At 46.2% G+C, this 18,988-nt stretch overlaps 1 protein-coding gene across 1 annotated transcript; it reads right to left on the bottom strand.

Annotated features, from left to right (window-relative positions):
- Positions 1–407: 407 nt before the first annotated feature.
- On the bottom strand, positions 408–911 carry LOC121869407 (proline-rich proteoglycan 2-like). Its single transcript, XM_042370753.1, has 2 exons — positions 763–911; positions 408–636 (listed from the first exon to the last, which is right to left on the bottom strand). The coding sequence occupies exons 1-2, from the start codon at positions 909–911 to the stop codon at positions 408–410; spliced, it is 378 nt and encodes a 125-aa protein (XP_042226687.1).
- Positions 912–18,988: the final 18,077 nt, after the last annotated feature.

Below are 18,988 nucleotides of genomic sequence, written 5' to 3'. Positions count from 1 at the left end.
AACCACCTGAGCTTTAGGGATCACCCTAGACTGGGTACCCCGGGGACGCCTGAACTTTGGAGCTTTGGGGACCACCTGAACTGGGCTTTGGGGACCACCTGAACTTTAGGCACAGGGGACCACCTGGACTTGGCTGGGGACCACCTGAACTTTGGGCACCCCAGGGGACCCACTGAACTTGTTTTGGGCGCGGGACCTGGACTGGGCTTTGGGGATTTGGGGACCACTGGACTGCCCCAGGGGGACCATGGACTGGTTTGGGGGACCTGTTCCATTTTGGGGACCACCTGAGACTTTTGGGGTGGCACCATTTTGGTCCTGGGTTTGGCCTTTGGGACCTGAACTTTATTTGGGGACCAGTTTTGGGACCAGGTGCCTGGGCTTAGGCACCCCAGGGGACCCACTGTTTAGGCACCCAGGGGATCTGCACCTGAGCTTTTGGAGGCACTGGCTGCATTTTGGGGACCACCTGAACTTGGCACTGAGGTTGGACCCTGGACTTTGGGCCCCAGGGGGACCAACTGGCTTTGGTTTGGGTGTTTAGGCACCCCAGGACCACCTGAACTTTGGGCACTTGGGTGGTGGCCCAGGGGACCACTGGACTGTTTTGGGGACTGCACAGACTTTATTGGGACCCTGTTCATTTGGGGACCACAGACTTTAGGCACTGAGTTTGTAGGCTTTAGGACCAACTGAACTTTGTTTTTAGGGGATACTGGACTTTAGGCACCCCAGGGGATACTGAGACTGGCTTTAGGGGACCTGACTTTGGCACCCAGGACACTGAACTGGGCTTTGGGGACCCCTGAGTTTTTGGGCTTTTGAGGGTTACCTGGACTTTGGGCACCCCAGGGGACACTGACTTTAGGCACCCCAGGGGATACCTGAGACTTTGGGCACCCAGGGACCATGCCTGGACTTCATTTTGGGGACACCTGAACTGGGCACCCAGGGGACCAACTGAACTTTAGGCACCCAGGGGACCATGCCTGGACTTTGGGCACCCAGAGGGACCACTGACTTTGTTTTAAGGGGACACACAGACTAGGCACCCCAGGGGACCACCTGAACTTTGGGCACCCAGGGGACCACACAGACTTTGAGCTTGGGGACCACCTGAACCCCCAAGGCACCCCACCCCAGGGGACCACCTGAACTTTAGGCACCCCAGGGGACCACCTGAACTTTAGGCACCCCAGGGGACCACCTGAACTTTAGGCACCCCAGGGACCACCTGAACTTTAGGCACCCCAGGGGACCACCTGAACTTTAGGCACCCCAGGGACCACCTGAACTTTAGGCACCCCAGGGGACCACCTGAACTTAGGCACCCAGGGACCACCTGAACTTTAGGCACCCCAGGACCACCTGAACTTTAGGCACCCCAGGGGACCACCTGAACTTTAGGCACCCCAGGGGACCACCTGAACTTTAGGCACCCCAGGAGACCACCTGAACTTTAGGCACCCCAGGGACCACCTGAACTTTAGGCACCCCAGGGACCACCTGAACTTAGTCTTGTATACATCACCACCTCGTTATGTTCCTTTCTCTCCCTTACTCCCCTTTCTACCTCTCCTCCCTCTCCTTAGTTTCTACCCTTATCCCGGCTCCCCACTGTCTTATGGTCCGTGCGTTAGTGTCAGTGTAAAATATTTATTATGTAATAATAATAATAATAATAATTAACGGTTTATTGAAATAGCTTAGCAGCCAGAAGGCTGAAAATATACAGTTACATATTTGGGAATGGGTTACGAATTACAAATAATATACAAGTGACATATGACACAAATAAGACATATAGTAACTTATAGTAACTTAGATGTGTGTGAGTATGTGTGTAACTGTGTATGTATGTATGTATGTATGTATGTAGGTGTATGTGTGTGTGTGTGGAGAGAGAGAGAGAGAGAGAGAAAGAGAGATACTTGTTTTTATCCCTTACTCTCTCAGTCCTTATTTTTTTTCCATCCCTAAAGTGCCAAGTGCCAGGAGTGCCAGGCCAGGGTCAAAGAGGGTCACACTGAGCTGATCCTTGGCGACAGATTTGTGTGTGTGTGAGTGTGTGTGTGTGTGTGTGTGTGTGTGTGTGTGTGTGTGTGTGTGTGTGTGTGTGTGTGTGTGGAGTCGTATGGTCTCCTGCATACATTGTCTTGTGTTTACTTAGCTGTTTTTCTGTCTCTCTCTCTCTCTCTCTCTCTCCTCTCTCTCTCTCTCTCTCTCTCTCTCTCTCTCTCTCTCTCTCTCTCCCGTGTGCGAGGCCTATCTGTAAGTGTGATCTGTAGTGAGGTCTGTCGGCCAGCTGATGGGACCGTAGATACACACACACACACACACACACACACACACACACACACACACACACACACACACACACACACACACACACACACACACACACTTTTCTCACGCTGGCCTCCCGACCTCCTGATTTTACACTGGCTTGCCTATCTTTTTGTTGTCTATTGACCTCCAGCTGGCTCCTCCCAAAGCCTTTCAACCTCTAACCTCCTTCTTACCCCCCTCAGCCTCCAACCTCCCAACTATCCTCCTATCTCCCAACCTCCTCCGGCCTCCCCAAAAGGCCCTCTTTCCTCCCCGACCTCTCTCCTGCCTCCTCCAAAAGCCTTCCAACCTCCCATCAATCTCCCACCAGCTTCCCAACCTCCCTCCGGCCTTCTGACCTCCCACCGTCGTGTTTAACTGTAGAGAGAGAAGCGAGGGTATAGAAAGGAGAAGAGAATGACGTGAATGATAGAAGAATGAAAGAATGACACGAGAATGATTGAAAGAATGATAGAAGAATGAAAGAATGACACGAGAATGATTGAAAGAATGATAGAAGATTGAAAGAATGACACGAGAATGATAGAAAGAATGATAGAAGAATGAAAGAATGACACGAGAATGATAGAAAGAATGAAAGATTGAAAGAAATCCCTGAGCGCTATTGGCCAGAATCACCATAAATTGCCCAGTGAAAGTCGCCAATTGAAGGCTCGTGTCTCATCTGCAAGTCCAAGCTGGCCAGAATGACCTTTGACCCCGTGAGTGATTTTTGACTCCCTGGGAAAAAAAGTTTGTTTCCAGTGACGACCCGGAGGAAAGTTTTTATTTATTTGTTTGATTGTTTACTTGTTTGTTTGTTTGTTTGATTGTTTACTTATTTGTTTGTTTGATTGTTGACTTAGTTATTTATTTACTTATTATTTGATACAGTAGTGTATAAAAATGTGGACAAATTGATCACCTGAAGATTAATCACCCTAACCTAACCTAACCTAACCTAAGAACACAGGTAATTTTGCAGGTAATGAAGTTATCCATTATGAGGTGAATAGATGATATAAGATGACACTTGGCACTGCCGGGGCGTCAGGTAGGCACTAGAGGAGGTGGTTAATGGCTCCCTCGGTCTGGTGTGGTATGGGGGGTGGGATGTGGTTGGTGTGGTGTGAGGGGTTGGTACATGGTGTGGTGTCGGGGATGGTGTGAGGTGTGGTGTGGTGGGTGTTTCGTGCTGTGAGGGGTTGGTATGGTGTGGTGGTGTGGTATGGTGTGGTATATGGTGTGGTGGTGGGGTGGGGTGTGGTATATGGTGTGGTGGTGGGGTGGGGTGTGGTATATGGTGTGGTGGTGGGGTTAGGTGTGGTATATAGTGTGGTGTGGTATGGTGTGGTATATGGTGTGGTGATGCTTATTTCTGGCTATAGAATGAAGTCAACTATATATACAGCTCGTGTGTGTGTGTGTGTGTGTGTGTGTGTGTGTGGTCGTTTCTTGTCACCTCACAGTATACTTTGTTGCGGGTGCTGGCGTCACACACACACACACCAACCCCCACCGACCCATAGAGGGTGGGGAGGGATGTGGGAGGGTGGAACAGGGCGTGGATATGGGATGGGTAGGGTGGAGCTAGGTGGGGCGAAGCTGGGGTTGGTGGGGTGATGGGGTGGGATGGGTGGGGTGATGGGGTGGGATGGGTGGGGTGATGGGATGGGATGGGTGGGGTGATGGGTGGGGTGGGTGGGGTGATGGGGTGGGTGGGGTGATGGGGTGGGATGGGTGGGTTGATGGGGTGGGTTGATGGGGTGGGATGGGTGGGGTGATGGGTGGGATGGGTGAAGTGAAGCCATCGTAAATACTCGTTGTTACAGACATTTATATCATTAGGTAAATAACACCAGAGATTTATAGCTGGTGGTGACAACTGAAGGAGGAGGAAGGAGGAAGAAAGGAGGAAGGAGGAGAAGGAAAGGAGGAAGTAGGGGACATAGAGAGGAAGGAGGAGATGGAAGGAGATGAAGATGAAGGAAGGGAGGAAAGTAGAAAATAAGGAGGAGGAGGAGGAAGAAGGAAGAAAGTAGATAAGGAGGAGGAAGGAAAAAGTAGAGAATCAAGAGGAGGAGAAGGGGAGGAAAAGTAACTATATTGTATTTGGAGGAGGTCACTAACTTTACACACACACAGAGACACACACACACACACACACACACACACACACACACACACACACACACACACACACACCATACCTCAGTGACACGTTTAAATTATCCGCTCTGCTGCCTCCCTCCCTCCCTCACTCCCCCTCCTCCCTCCCTCCCTCACTCTCCCCCCTCCTCCCTCCCTCCTCCCTCCTCCCTCCTCTCCCCCCCTCCCTCCCTCCCTCCCTCCCTCCTTCCTCCTCCCTCCCTCTCCCCCCTCCCCTCCCTCCCTCCCTCCCTCCCTCCCTCCCTTCCTCCCTCTCCCCTCCCTCCCTCCCTCCCACCACCGTCTACACCTGTGAGATGTCGGCCATGTGTCACGCCCCTGGTGTCTTAACCCCTTGAGTGTGTCGCCAGCCTGAGTGTGCAAGATAGATCTCTGTTTTAACCCCTTGAGTGTGTCGCCAGCATGAGTACTAATCTGGCCTCTGGTTTAACCCTTGAGTACAAGCTAGCCTCTGGTTTAACCTTGAGTACAGTAGCCTCTGGTTTAACCCCTTGAGTGCAAGCTAGCCTCTGGTTTAACCCCTTGAGTACAAGCTAGCCTCTGGTTTAACCCCTTAGTACAAGCTAGCCTCTGGTTTAACCCTTGAGTACGACTAGCCTCTGGTTTAACCCCTTGAGTACAAGCTAGCCTCTGGTTTAACCCCTTGAGTACAAGCTAGCCTCTGGTTTAACCCCTTGAGTACAAGCTAGCCTCTGGTTTAACCCCTGAGTGCAAGCTAGCCTCTGGTTTAACCCTTGGTGAAGCTAGCCTCTGGTTTAACCCCTGAGTGCAAGCTAGCCTCTGGTTTAACCCCTTGAGTACGAAGCTAGCCTCTGGTTTAACCCCTTGAGTACGAAGCTAGCCTCTGGTTTAACCCCTTGAGTATGACGCCACCTTGAGTTAATGTTGATACTCTTTGCTTCCCGTCTGAACAATAGAAATGTTTTAGTAGTTGTTTACAGCGCTCGTTCCATCCCCTGAGAGTCTAGTTTACGAGAGAGACATTCTGTAACCTGACGCCCGGGCCATGGCTCTTGAAACACAATACCCGGGCCATGGCTCTTGAAACACAATACCCAGGCCATGGCTCTTAAACATAATACCGGGCCATGGCTCTTGAAACACAATACCCGGCCATGGCTCTTGAAACTAATACCCGGGCCATGGCTCTTGAAACACAATCCAGGCCTGGCTCTTGAAACACAATACCCAGGCCATGGCTCTTGACACAATACCCGGCAACCGCCAGCTCTTGAAACCTAATCCGCCATGGCTCTTGAAACCTAATACCCGGCCATGCTAAACGAGCCATGGCTTGAAACGCTCTTGAAACACAATACAGGCCATGGCTCTTGAAACTAATACCCAGGCTATGGCTCTTGAAACACAATACCCGGCCATGGCTCTTAAACACAATCAGCATGCTCAAACCAATACGGCCATGGCTCTTGAAACACAATACGAGCCATGGCTCTTGAAACACAATACCGGGCCATGGCTCTTGAAACACAATACCCGGGCCTGGCTCTTGAAACACAATACCCGGGCCATGGCTCTTGAAACACACACTAAAACACAGTGCCTAGTGAGTTAGTGTTTCCTCATCGTAATAATTAAATAGGAAATTGTACAGTAGATTAAGAATACTGTCAAGTGTGGAAGTATACAAAGGAAAAGAAAATGGTGTGTGGTGTCTGGTGTTGATTTATGGTGTTAGAACATGGTGTGTGGTGTCTGGTGTTGATTTATGGTGTTAGAGCATGGTGTGTGGTGTCTGGTGTTGATTTATGGTGTTAGAACATGGTGTGTGGTGTCTGGTGTTGATTTATGGTGTTAGAACATGGTGTGTGGTGTCTGGTGTTGATTTATGGTGTTAGAACATGGTGTGTGGTGTCTGGTGTTGATTTATGGTGTTAGAATGTATGGTGTGTGATGTAGAACATGGTGTGTGGTGTCTGGTGTTGATTTATGGTGTTAGAACATGGTGTGTGGTGTCTGGTGTTGATTTATGGTGTTAGAACATGGTGTGTGGTGTATGGTGTTGATTTATGGTGTTAGAACATGGTGTGTGGTGTATGGTGTTGATTTATGGTGTGCAGTTTATCTTATATCAGTAAATGTTTGACTTTTGGGTAAATATTGTAGTTTATAATTTATATCAGTTATCAGCTCACAGGGAATGAAAGAGAGAGAGAATACCAAGGAATGAAAGCGAAGAGACAGAGAGTAAGATAATAGGGAATCTCACCAAGGAACAAGAGAGAGAAAGCAGCGAACGAGAGAGAGAGAGAGAGAGAGAGAGAGAGAGAGAGAGTCATACCAAGGAATGAAAGCAAAGGGACGAGAGTAAGATAATAAGGGAATCTCACCAAGGAACAAAGAGAAAGCGAGCGGAGCAAAGAGAAAGCGAGCAAACGAGAAGAAGAGAGAGAGAGAGAGAATCATACCAAGGGAAAGCAAAGAGACAGAGATTAAGATAATGAGAATCTCGCAAAGAGACAAAGAAAGGGCAGACGAGAGAGAGAGAGAGAGAGAATACCAAGGAATGAAAGAGAGACAGAGAGTAAGATAATAAGGAATCTCCCAAGGAACAAGAGAAAGCGAGCGAACGAGGAGAGAGAGAGAGAGAGAGAATCATACCAAGGAATGAAAGCAAAGAGGACAGAGATTAAGATAATAGGGAATCTCACCAAGGAACAAAAGAGAGAAAGCAGAGCAGAGAGAGAGAGAGAGAGAGAGATGGACCTTGAGATCTTACCGTCGTGTTGACTGTCTCGTCCGTCTCTTGGTTCAACTAATTTTACTCAACTATGTGTTTTTTATGTGTGGGGTGACGCTCGCTGGTGTCGGGCTGTTCATCACGAGTTGACACTGAGTACTGACTGTGTGGGGAGGTGGTGGGAGGGAGGGGTGGGAGGAGAAGGGGTGGGGAGGAGAGAGGAGGGTTGGAAGGTGGGGGTCTGGGAGGAGAGGGACATGTCTGAGAGAAAAGATATGTCTGGGTTGAGGGAAATGGCTGGGAGGTGGGAGACATGACTGAGTGGGGAGGGAGGAGAAAGAATATGGGAGGGGAGGAGGAGAGCGTCTTGGAGGGAGGGTGTAGGAAGGAAAGCGTCTTGTATGGAAGAGGAGGGGAGGGGAGGGTGTGGGAAGAAAGAGACAGGTCTGAGAGGGACTGGGGAGGGAAGGGGAGTGTAGGGGCTGGGGAGGGCATTAGAGCGGGGCGCCTCATTTAACGGTTGGGTGGAGGAGGACGTGACACTGCTTCCTTCCCCACTGTGTTAGATGCCCGCCACCTGTAGGGAGGTACAGGTGACAGAGACCCGGCGAAATACAGGTACAGGGGCGCCAGGGGTAGTTACAGGGCTACCTTGATAGGCATGAGTTACAGGGTACACCTTGATAGTTACAGATAGTTCAGGTACACCTTGATAGTTATAGGTAGTTACAGGGTACACCTTGATAGTTATAGGTAGTTACAGGGTACACCTTGATAGATACAGGTAGTTACAGGGTACACCTTGATAGTTACAGGCTAGTTACAGGGTACACCTTAATAGTTACAGGAGTTACAGGGTACACCTTGATAGTTACAGTGTACACCTTGATAGTTACAGATGTTACAGGGTACACCTTAATAGTTACAGGTAGTTACAGGGTACACCTTGATAGTTACAGGTTGCCACTTGATAGTTACAGGGTACACCTTGATAGTTACAGGTAGTTACAGGGTACACCTTGATAGTTACAGGCTAGTTACAGGGTACACCTTAATAGTTACAGGTAGTTACAGGGTACACCTTGATAGTTACAGTGTACACCTTGATAGTTACAGGTAGTTACAGTGCAGGAGATCTTGATAGTTACAGGTATACAGGTGTCAGGGCTAATTACAGTACACACCTTGATAAATACAGTTATAGGGTACAGGTACAGTAAGATACTCGTTTACCAGGTCTCAGGAGGGAGGAAGGAAGGAGGGACGGAAGGGGGGAGGGAAGGAAGGAAAGGGAGAGGGAAGGAAGAGGAAGGAGGGAGGGAGGAGGGAGTCAACTAGACTCATCCATCATGTGTTGTAAATAATGCCGGGGTCGTCAGTAGTTCTAGAGAATTATTTACTGTATTAACCTCTCTCTCCTCTCTCTCTCTCTCTCTCTCTCTCTCATCTCATCATTCTCCCCTCTTCCTCTCGTCATTCTCCCCTCCTAATCATCCTCCCCTCTCTCTCTTCCTCTCATCATTCCCCTCTTCCTCTCGTCATTCTCCCCTCCTAATCATCCTCCCCTCTCTCTCTTCCTCTCATCATTCTCCCCTCTTCCTCTCGTCATTCTCCCTCCTCTTCTAATCATTCTCCCCTTCTCAGCACCACCACCACCTCAGGGTACCACATTTCCCTCTATTAGGAGTCATCAAAGCCATCAAACACCGGCCGCCTCAAGCCTCTGTGCCTCCGTCAGGGTAGAAAATGAGGAGGGTGTGGGGGGAGGTGTGTGAGGGGTGGTGTGTGTGGGGAGGTGTGTGTGGGGAGGTGTGTGAGGTGTGAGGTGGTGTGGAGGTGTGTGAGGGGGAGGTGTGTGTGGGGAGGAGGGGTGTGTGGGGGAGGTGTGTGGGGGAGGTGTGGGGGGAGGTGTGTGGGGAGGCGTGTGTGTGTGTGTGTGTGTGTGTGTGTGAAATTGTAGTCGTATTAGTAGTAGCATAAACAGAATAAAATCAACCAGCCACCCTTGTCACACACACACACACACACACACACACACCATTATAATTACCTGTGTTTGTACAGTACCTGGCTCTCAGACGCTTGACGAAGGCAGTAGGTAATCGGTGCAGTGAGTGAGAGAAACTGCCTAAAGGGGGTGAGAGAAACATGAGAAATTTGTATAATACCTTACCTTACCTCACCCTAACCTACCTCACCGCACCTCACCTAACCTAACCTAACCTAACCTAACCACCTCACCTCACCTCACCTAACCCTAACCTCCACACCTCACCCCTAACCTAACCTAACCTCACCTCACCACCTAACCTCCTCACCGCACCTCACCACCTCACCTAACTACCTCACCGCACCTCACCTACCTAACCTAACCTCCTCACCACCTCACCTCACCTCACCTCACCTAACCGCACCTCACCTTCATTAAAGAATTTGTCAGACAGGTTCATTATATCTCTAATCTCTCAAACTTGTTCTGACGTGTCTTGCAAGAAGTCATTAACATAATCATCATAGTCATCATCATTAATAATCGACTGGTTCAGCCACCAACTCATTGTTTTATTCATTATACACGCAGTCCGTGTCATAATTTATCGCAGGTAATGATCTAGTTGTGTTTGGGAGACTTTATGTTGTATAATTTTAGGATATTATTATTTCCCTGAGAGATTTGACGGGATTTAGCGGGATTTGATGGGATTTAACAGGATTTAACGGGATTTAGCGGGATTTGATGGGATTTAACAGGATTTAACGGGATTTAACAGGATTTAGCGGGCTTTGATGGGATTTAACAGGAATTAGCGGGATTTGATGGGATTTAACGGGATTTAACAGGATTTAACAGGATTTAAGCTCGCTGTTGCATAATTTTAGCGTATTTGGGGCAATTTCCCTAAGCGATTTAACGGGTTTTGAGGGAATTTAATGTGATTTAACGGGATTTAACGGGATTTAACAGGATTTAACATGATCTAACAGGATTTAAAGTTAGCGTTTCATAATTTTAGAATATTATAGGTGATTTTTCTAAGCGATTTGACTTTTCGTGACGGGATTTAACAGGATTTAACGCGATTTAACTTTAATGTTTCAGAATATTATTGGTGATTTACCTTAACAATTTAACGGGATATAACAGAACTTAAGGTTGTTTCATAATTTTAAAGTATTGTTAATGATAGCGGTGTTTGGATTAGGTTAGGATAGATTAGATTACATTAGGTCAGCTTAAGTTAACTCAGCATCGGTTAGGTTAGTGTTAAGACAGTGTCAGATTACATTACGTCAGCTTAGATTAACTTAGATCAGCTTAGGTTAGTGTTAGTGTTAAGGCAGTGTAGAATTTATCAACCGTTAACTTAGATCAAAAGCAGGTTGAGTTAGGTTGTTAAGGTGGTTAATCTTAGGTTAAAATAAACTGGGGTACTAATCTACATGTGATCAGCTTAAACAACCTTCTATTCTACGATAAAACATATAAATAGTTAATCATAATCATCATTAACTCCTAAATTATACCAAGTTAATAAAGGAACATAATTAAAGTCATATAATTATACTTCCAAGACAATAATAATAAGACCTCACCTGCCTCACCTGTACGTCATACCTCATTAATTTATTCCTAATTAGTCCTGTGTTTATCAAAGTATTGGTGACAGGTTAATTACTGTGTCTTGTACCTGTTCAGATCACGTCGCTGTTTTTTTGTCGTCTGGTTGAATAGTAAGTGTGTGTGTGTGTGTGTGTGTGTGTGTGTGTGTGTGTGCGTGTGTGTGTCTTTTTATCAGTTTCTTCTCCAATATGTCTCCATTTGCCTCTCACACACACACACACACACACACACACACACACACACACACACACAAAACACCAGAGATTATTACTGCTACGTGTTCCTGTCCTAGTGTTCCGTGAGGTTATGTTGACAGGTAACAAAAGGTAACAATGCTACTGATTCACACTGGTGTTATTTTGTTAGATACAGGTGATGGGTTTTATTTCACCTGGCGAGTTTGGTTGTTTTTGGTTGTGTTTGTTGTGTTTTGGTTGTGTTTTTCTTACGAGTGATTTGGTTTAATGTTTTAGGGGTGATCTGTGTGTGGGTTTTTTTTATACACTCACTCACTCACTCACTCATTCATTCATTCATTCATTCATTCATTCATTCATTCATTCATTCATTCACTCACTCACTCACTCACTCACTCATTCATTCATTCATTCACTCACTCACTCACTACTCACTCACTCACCACCATTCATTCATTCATTCACTCACTCACTCACTCACTCACTCACTTATTCACTCATTCATTCATTCATTCACTCACTCACTCACTCACCACTCATTCAATTAGTCTATCTAAATTTGATGATGGTGGGAAGAGAAGGAGGAGAGAAAAGATGATGGGGAGGATAGTGGAAAGAGGGAGAGGAAGTGGGGGGAGAAGGATAGAGGGAGATGAGGATGCTGGGGAGGGAGAAGGATGCTGGGGAGGGGAGAAGGATGCTGGGAGGGGAGACGGATAGAAAGGAGGAGGAGGATGGTGAGGAGGGAGAGGAGAGGGAGAAGAGAGAGGTGTGTGGGGGGTGGGGGGTGAACGTGGTGCAGGTAATGGTATGCAGATCAGGGTATTAACAGCGGTGTAGCCAGGGGGTTAACCTCGGCCTCTCTTACATGGGATAAAACACCTAACGAGGGATGGTTAATTGGGCGTCCGGCTCTAACCTAACCTAACCTAACCTTGTATCTTAGTGTATAATTTAAGACCTACTCTCAGTTAATATAAGTGCCAGGTGGCTGTAGGTTTGTTGGGTGTTAATAGATGGCGCCACCAGTTGGTTTGTTTATATGGGGGATAATAATATTGTGGGTGGTGGAGGGAGAAAAGAGAGAAAGAGAGAGAGAGAGAGAGAGAGAGAGAGTCTAATTAACTTCAAGTATCAATAAAAAAAAATACGATTCATTTTTCATTCGGGATTCGTTAGTTCGATACTTGGGGTTCATACGTGACATGAAGCTTCGTGTGTGTGTGTGTGTGTGTGTGTGTGTGTGTGTGTGTGTGTGTGTGTGTGTGTGTGTGTGTGTGTGTGTGTGTGTGTGTGTGTTCTCCTGCCTCCAACTTAACGACCAAAGAAGGATAACTTGAAGCTGTTCCTCGTGTGGTGTTGACAGTATACTTACCAACTTGGGGCTACACAGTTGAGAAGTTCACGCCTCGTTTGAAGTAGTGATTAGTTCTTTTAGGCTTGGTGCTCACACTGACTGATGTTGGCAAGTGTTTTGTATTGGTGATTCTGATGTTGTGTGAGAGAGAGAGACAGCAGTCAGTCAGCCAGTCAGCCAGCCAGTCGGCCAGTCAGTCAGCCAGCCAGTCAGTCAGTCAGCCAAGACAGGTTATGACAAGCCAGCTCCTCCACCAACCCTAAAACTGACATATAAATCAGAGGAACAAATTCAGTAGACAATGGAGAGTGGACTTGGGCGAGCACATCCATCACCCTCTGTTACCCCACTACTACTCTCCCCACACCTCCCCCACACCACACCTCCCCACACCCCACACCTCCCCACCCCGGTGATACTCTGGCCCTGAATCACAATATATAAAACCCCTTTTGGCACTGTTATTGTTGTAATTTTGTTGTGGGTTTTGTAATGCCTTAGGGTCACTTTGGCACTGTTTTGGCATCGTGTTCAAGAGGGTGAAGGTATTTCCAGTGTTCTTCAGCTCTGTGTGTGTGTGTGTGTGTGTGTGTGTGTGTGTGTGTGTGTGTGTGTGTGTGTGTGTGTGTGTGTGTGACTCAGCCTTGTACCCTCTCTACCAAACCAACCTATCTCCTCTTTCTCCCTCCCTCCCTACCTCACTTAACCTCCTCTCCTCTTCCTGCCTCAGTCATCCTCTACCCCCTTTCCCTTACCCCTTTTTCTCCCTCCCACAATCACCCTCATTCCCTCCCCTTCTCACCTTTTTTCCCTTCCTCCTCCTTTCCTTCCTTACTTAAACCCCCTCTTCCTGTATCATTCACTTCTCCTCCTTCCCTCCTTCCCTCCCTCCTTCTCCTCCTCCTCCTCCTCCTCCTCCTCCTCCTCTCCTCCTCCTTCTCCCCCTCCCTCCTTCTCCTCCTCCCCTCCTCCTTCTCCCTCAATCACCCTCTTCTCCCGACGATGATGTCATGATTGGCTTCTTGGGGTGAGACATTACGCATTCTTTGTTTGTTTATCTTTTGTTTGTTTATCTTTTGTTTGTTTATCTTTTGTTTGTTTATCTTTTTGTTTGTTTATCTTTTGTTTGTTTATCTTTTGTTTGTTTATCTTTTGTTTGTTTATCTAGTTCACATACCTCAGTAGAGAACATTACCATTAGGGCCAGAATGAGTAGACCATGAGGAGGCCATGCAACACTAAGACCAGAATGAGTAGACCATGCAACACTAAGACCAGAATGAGTAGACCATGCAACACTAAGACCAGAATGAGTAGACCATGCAACACTAAGACCAGAATGAGTAGACCATGCAACACTAAGACCAGAATGGTAGACCATGCAACACTAAGACCAGAATGAGTAGACCATGCAACACTAAGACCAGAATGAGTAGACCATGCAACACTAAGACCAGAATGAGTAGGCCATGCAACACTAAGACCAGAAATGAGAGACCATGCAACACTAAGGCCAGAATGAGTAGACCATGCAACACTAAGGCCAGAATGAGTAGACCATGCAACAATAAGGCCAGAATGAGTGGACCATGCAACACTAAGGCCAGAATGAGGAGGCCATGCAACACTAAGGCCAGAATGAGTGACCATGCAACACTAAGGCCAGAATGAGTAGACCATGCAACACTAAGGCCAGAATGAGTAGACCATGCAACACTAAGGCCAGAATGAGACCATGCCACACTAAGGCCAGAATGAGTAGACCATGCAACACTAAGGCCAGAATGAGTAGACCATGCAACACTAAGGCCAGAATGAGTAGACCATGCAACACTAAGACCAGAATGAGTAGACCATGCAACACTAAGACCAGAATGAGTAGACCATGCAACACTAAGACCAGAATGAGTAGACCATGCAACACTAAGGCCAGAATGAGTAGACCATGCAACACTAAGGCCAGAATGAGTAGACCATGCAACACTAAGACCAGAATGAGTAGACCATGCAACACTAAGGCCAGAATGAGTAGGTGAGGACAACATTAAACCACCGGCCAGGCTGTAAATCACGTTAATGTTACAACCACGTCAATTGCTTAGTGTTGCTGTGGGGGTAAAGGAGATAGTTGTTAGGTGGAGGACGAAGCTAGTTGGTGAGGTTGTAAATGATTGGTTGGGTTGTTAACTTGGTGGTTGGTGGTTGGTTAGAGGGAGTTGTTATGAGGGGGTTGTAGGTGGGTGGTTGTGAGGGTTGTGATTGGTTAGAGGGGTGGTTGTGAGGTTTGCGATTGGTTAGAGGGGTGGTTGTGAGGGTTGTGATTGGTTAGAGGGGAGGTTGTGAGGGTTGTGATTGGTTAGAGGGAGTTGTTATGGGAGGGGTTGTAGGTGGGTGGTTGTGGAGGGTTGTTATTGGTTAGACGGGAGGTTGTGAGGGTTGTGATTGGTTAGAGGGGAGGTTGTGAGGGTTGTGATTGGTTAGAGGAGAGGTTGTGAGGGCTGTGATTGGTTAGGGGGGAGATGTTGTTATGGGGAGGGTTGTAAGTGGGTGTTGTGGGTTGTGATGTCTGGTCGAGGTGTTTTAGTGGCGTGGATGAAGTAGTGTGGTGTGTGTGTGTGTGTGTGTGTGTGTGTGTGTGTGTGTGGTACTGGTCTGATGGGTTCCAGTGCTTGTTAGGGCCAATCTAATCATCTCTCATAACTGGATGTCTAGTCGTTATCTAAGCATGGATTGGAGTCCCAGTGCTTGTAAATCCCCTAATCTAACCTTACCTAATCATTAACAGATTGGCTCCAGTCCTAACCTAACCTAACTTATCTAATTAAGAAAAATATCTAATCTAAATATCTAAATTGAATTAGATTAAAACGCAGTTAAACCAAACACCAAAACACTAAACATCTCTAATTTACTTCACTTTACGACACAAATTCCTTTAAACATCATCAACAACATCAACAACGACACAAATTCCTCTAAACATCAACAACAACATCAAGATCTACGTCAGGGTATGTTATTAAGATGGTGGTGCCCTCTGATGGCTCCTGTGTGAACTAATATTAAACTCTCGTTAGGTTGTGTTTACGTCCGGACAACTTCTCGACAAGGAGAGAGAGAGAGAGAGAGAGAGAGAGAGAGAGAGAGAGAGAGAGAGATTAAATAAAAGAAGACAGAAAAGAAGAAGAGATAAAATAAAAGACAGAAAGAAGAGAAAGAAAATATAAGAGAGAGAAAGATAAAAAAGAGAGAGAAAGATAAAATAAAAGAGACAGAAAGAGAAGAGAGAGAAAGAGGTAAAAAAGAGAGAAAGAGAGTGAGATAGACATAATAAATACCAGTTTTACACAGTAGCGAAGAGATTACTATTTATCACCCAGGTAATTGGTGTGTTACATACAGGCACCTCACCTCTAGAGTCTGCCACGTTTCCCACCACTCGACAACGTTGCCTCAGCTCAACCAGTTTTTTATATATATATCAGCCTGTTGAAGCCGTTATAGGGAGTTGTGGGAGTTTGGTTTGGTTTGGTTAGGTTTTGGTTAGGTTTGGTTGGTGCAGGGTAGGTTTGGTTAGGTTAGATTAAGGTATGGTTTGGTTAGGTTATGGTACGGTAATTTAGGGTATGTTTGGTTAGGTTAGGTTTGGTTAGGTTAGGTTTGGTTAGGTTAGATTAGGTGATAGGTTAGGTTTGGTTAGGTTAAAGTAGGTTAGGTTAGGTTTTTCAGTCTGACAAAGCTATTATATATAGAAACACTGAGTAGTTACTATTGGTTCATTAAGCTGGGGTCATTACTTGGTGACTCATTTAGCAGGTGTGGGTGACTACCTGGTGACTTGGGGTCTCTGCCTGGTGACTCAAAAGGTTGGTGACTCATGAGGCTGGGGGCTGCTGGGTAGTGACTCATGGATGGGTTAGGTCACCATCTGATGACTCGTTGGGTCAAGAGCCTCTACTGGTGACTCATGAGGCTGGGGGCTGCTGGGTAGTGACTCAGGTTATGCTTAGGTTAATGTCAGGTTATGGTTAGGTTAGGTCAAGATTACGTTAAGCTTAGGTTAATGTCAGGTTATGGTTAGGTTAGGTCAAGATTACGTTAAGCTTAGGTTAATGTCAGGTTATAGTTAGGTTAGGTCAAGATTACGTTAAGCTTAGGTTAATGTCAGGTTATAGTTAGGTTAAATTATGATTAGGGTTAAGCTATGTTAGGTTCGGGTTACGTTATATTAGGTTAGTGCTAAGTTATATTTGGTTATAGTGTTCGTAGTGCTAGAACAAAACAAAAAAAGGTAACTTGTGATAGATGCTAGTCAATGGGCTAGTTATGGTAATATTGTAACTTGTGATATATAAGCTAGTTATAAAGAACATAATCTAGTCAATCAGGAACTGATATATGCTAGTCAATCTAGTTATTAATATTGGTAACGATATATGCAATAATAGTGGTAACTGATATATGCTATAATGCTAGTTATGTATTTGAACTTGAATACTAGTCAATGGCTGTAACTAACAATAGCTTAAATATTGGTAACTTGTGATATATGCTAGTCAATGGGCTAGTTATGGTAATATTGGTAACTTGTGATATATGCTAGTCAATGGCTAGTTATAGAATATCTCAATGGCTAGTTATGGTAATAGTGGTAACTTGTGATATATGCTAGTTAATGGGCTAGTGGATGTACGAATAGCTAGTAATGAGGCTTATGGTAATAGTGGTAACTTGTGATATATGCTAGTCAATGGCTAGTTATGGTAATATTGGTAACTTGTGATATATGCTAGTCAATGGGCTAGTTATGGTAATATTGGTAACTTGTGATATATGCTAGTTATGTGCTAGTTATGGGCTAGTGATATATTAAGTCACAAGTTGCTCATTTTTTTTAATACAATAAGAGAATAAATCATGATTATTTTTGATCAAGAACACTTTTGGCAATCATATATCAATTACCTGTTGATTACCTGTCTTTACCTGTGTTTACCTGTGTCAATTACAGTGCTAACCTTCTTTTTCCTTTCTCAGGTATGTGTTGGCGTGCCGAAACTCACGCTAGTACTCTGAGCTAGTGTTGTGATGGGGGTGAGTACTAGTGGTGTTGAGTACTGGTTGTGTGGTGTTGAGTACTAGTGGTGTGGTGTTGGGTACTAGTGGTGTGGTGTTGAGTACTGGTGGTGTGGTGTTGGGTGATCTGGTGGTGTGGTGTTGAGTACTAGTGGTGTGGTGTTGAGTACTTGGTGTGTGGTGTTGAGTACTAGTGGTGTGGTGTTGAGTACTGTCTGCGGGTTTTGGAGACGAGGTGAACCCTGTGACATGTAGGGGTCATGAGGGGTCACATTCTTGGTGTGTGGTGTGTGTGTGTGTGTGTGTGTGTGTGTGTGTGTGTGTGTGTGTGTGTGTGTGTGTGTGTGTGTGTGTGTGTGTGTGTGTGTGTGTGTGTGTGTATTTGGATGGGATAGATAGTGTTTCTATGTCAGTATGTGTATGTGTATGTGTATGTGTGTATGTGTGTGTGTGGAAATATGTGATTATGTATGTATGTAAGTAAGAGAAAAGCAACAAAACAACCTATGCATCATCGATCGTTCCTGTACCTCCCGTCTAGTGGAAGTAACGAATGTAAACAAACAGATGAGTGTGTGTGTGTGGGCTTGGAGCATGGTGAAGCGCTGTGGCCCCACCTCCACCAAGAACTTGTGACCTCTCCTCCGCCCCCATCTGTCGACTCACAAATGAATATAATTTGCATCGTAACTCTGAACTGTAATAATGTAATAAGTCTGTCTCAGCTTAGTAATGTAGCTTACTTAATAGAGGGATATTATGGTTTAATTTACTGTTTTAATATTGGTTTATTATCAGGTATTATCATCTTAATACATACATACATACATACATACATACATACATACATACATATATAAATAATTGCCATCTCTTCCTTGATGTAGTGTGTGGGCGGGCGGGCGGTAAGTAGTAGTAAGTGGGTGGTTGTGGGTGGTGGGTTGGTAGGTGGGTGGATGTGTGTATGGGTTGGTTGGGAGAGGTGGGTAGGTGGGTAGGTAGTTAGGTGAGTGGGTGGGTGGGTGGGTTGGGTGGGCTGGGTGGGCTGAGTAGGTGGGTTGCCTCACCGAGTACCTGTATAAACCTTGTAGTGGTGGACAAGTGAGATGCCTACCTCCCTCACCTAATCCTCCCTCACCTGATTCTCCCTCACCCCTCACCTGATCTCCCTCACCCCCTCACCTGATCCTCCCTCACCCCTCACCTGATTCTCCCTCACCCCTCACCTGATTCCCTCACCCCTCACCTGATTCTCCTCACCCCTCACCTGATCCTCCCTCACCCCTCACTGATCCTCCTCACCCCTCACCTGATTCTCCCTCACCCCTCACCTGATTCTCCCTCACCTCCCCTCCCTCTCTCCAACACTACACCTCCAGATCTCACCCTTAAGCCCCGAGTGTAACCTAATAGTGTAAAGATGGCTATCACCCCTTATCCCCCTCATCCTCCTTATCCCCCTCATCCCCTTATCCCCCTATCTTATACCAGATACCTTACACTTGACGGCTCGAGTTTGTCTGACCCTTCTCCTCCTCCTC

This window comes from Homarus americanus, unplaced genomic scaffold, assembly GCF_018991925.1.
Source record: "Homarus americanus isolate GMGI-L3 unplaced genomic scaffold, GMGI_Hamer_2.0 scaffold575, whole genome shotgun sequence".
NCBI classification, from domain to species: domain Eukaryota; kingdom Metazoa; phylum Arthropoda; class Malacostraca; order Decapoda; family Nephropidae; genus Homarus; species Homarus americanus.
The sequence above is the reverse complement of the archived record's forward strand: the minus strand, read 5'-3'. Positions and strand labels throughout refer to the sequence as shown.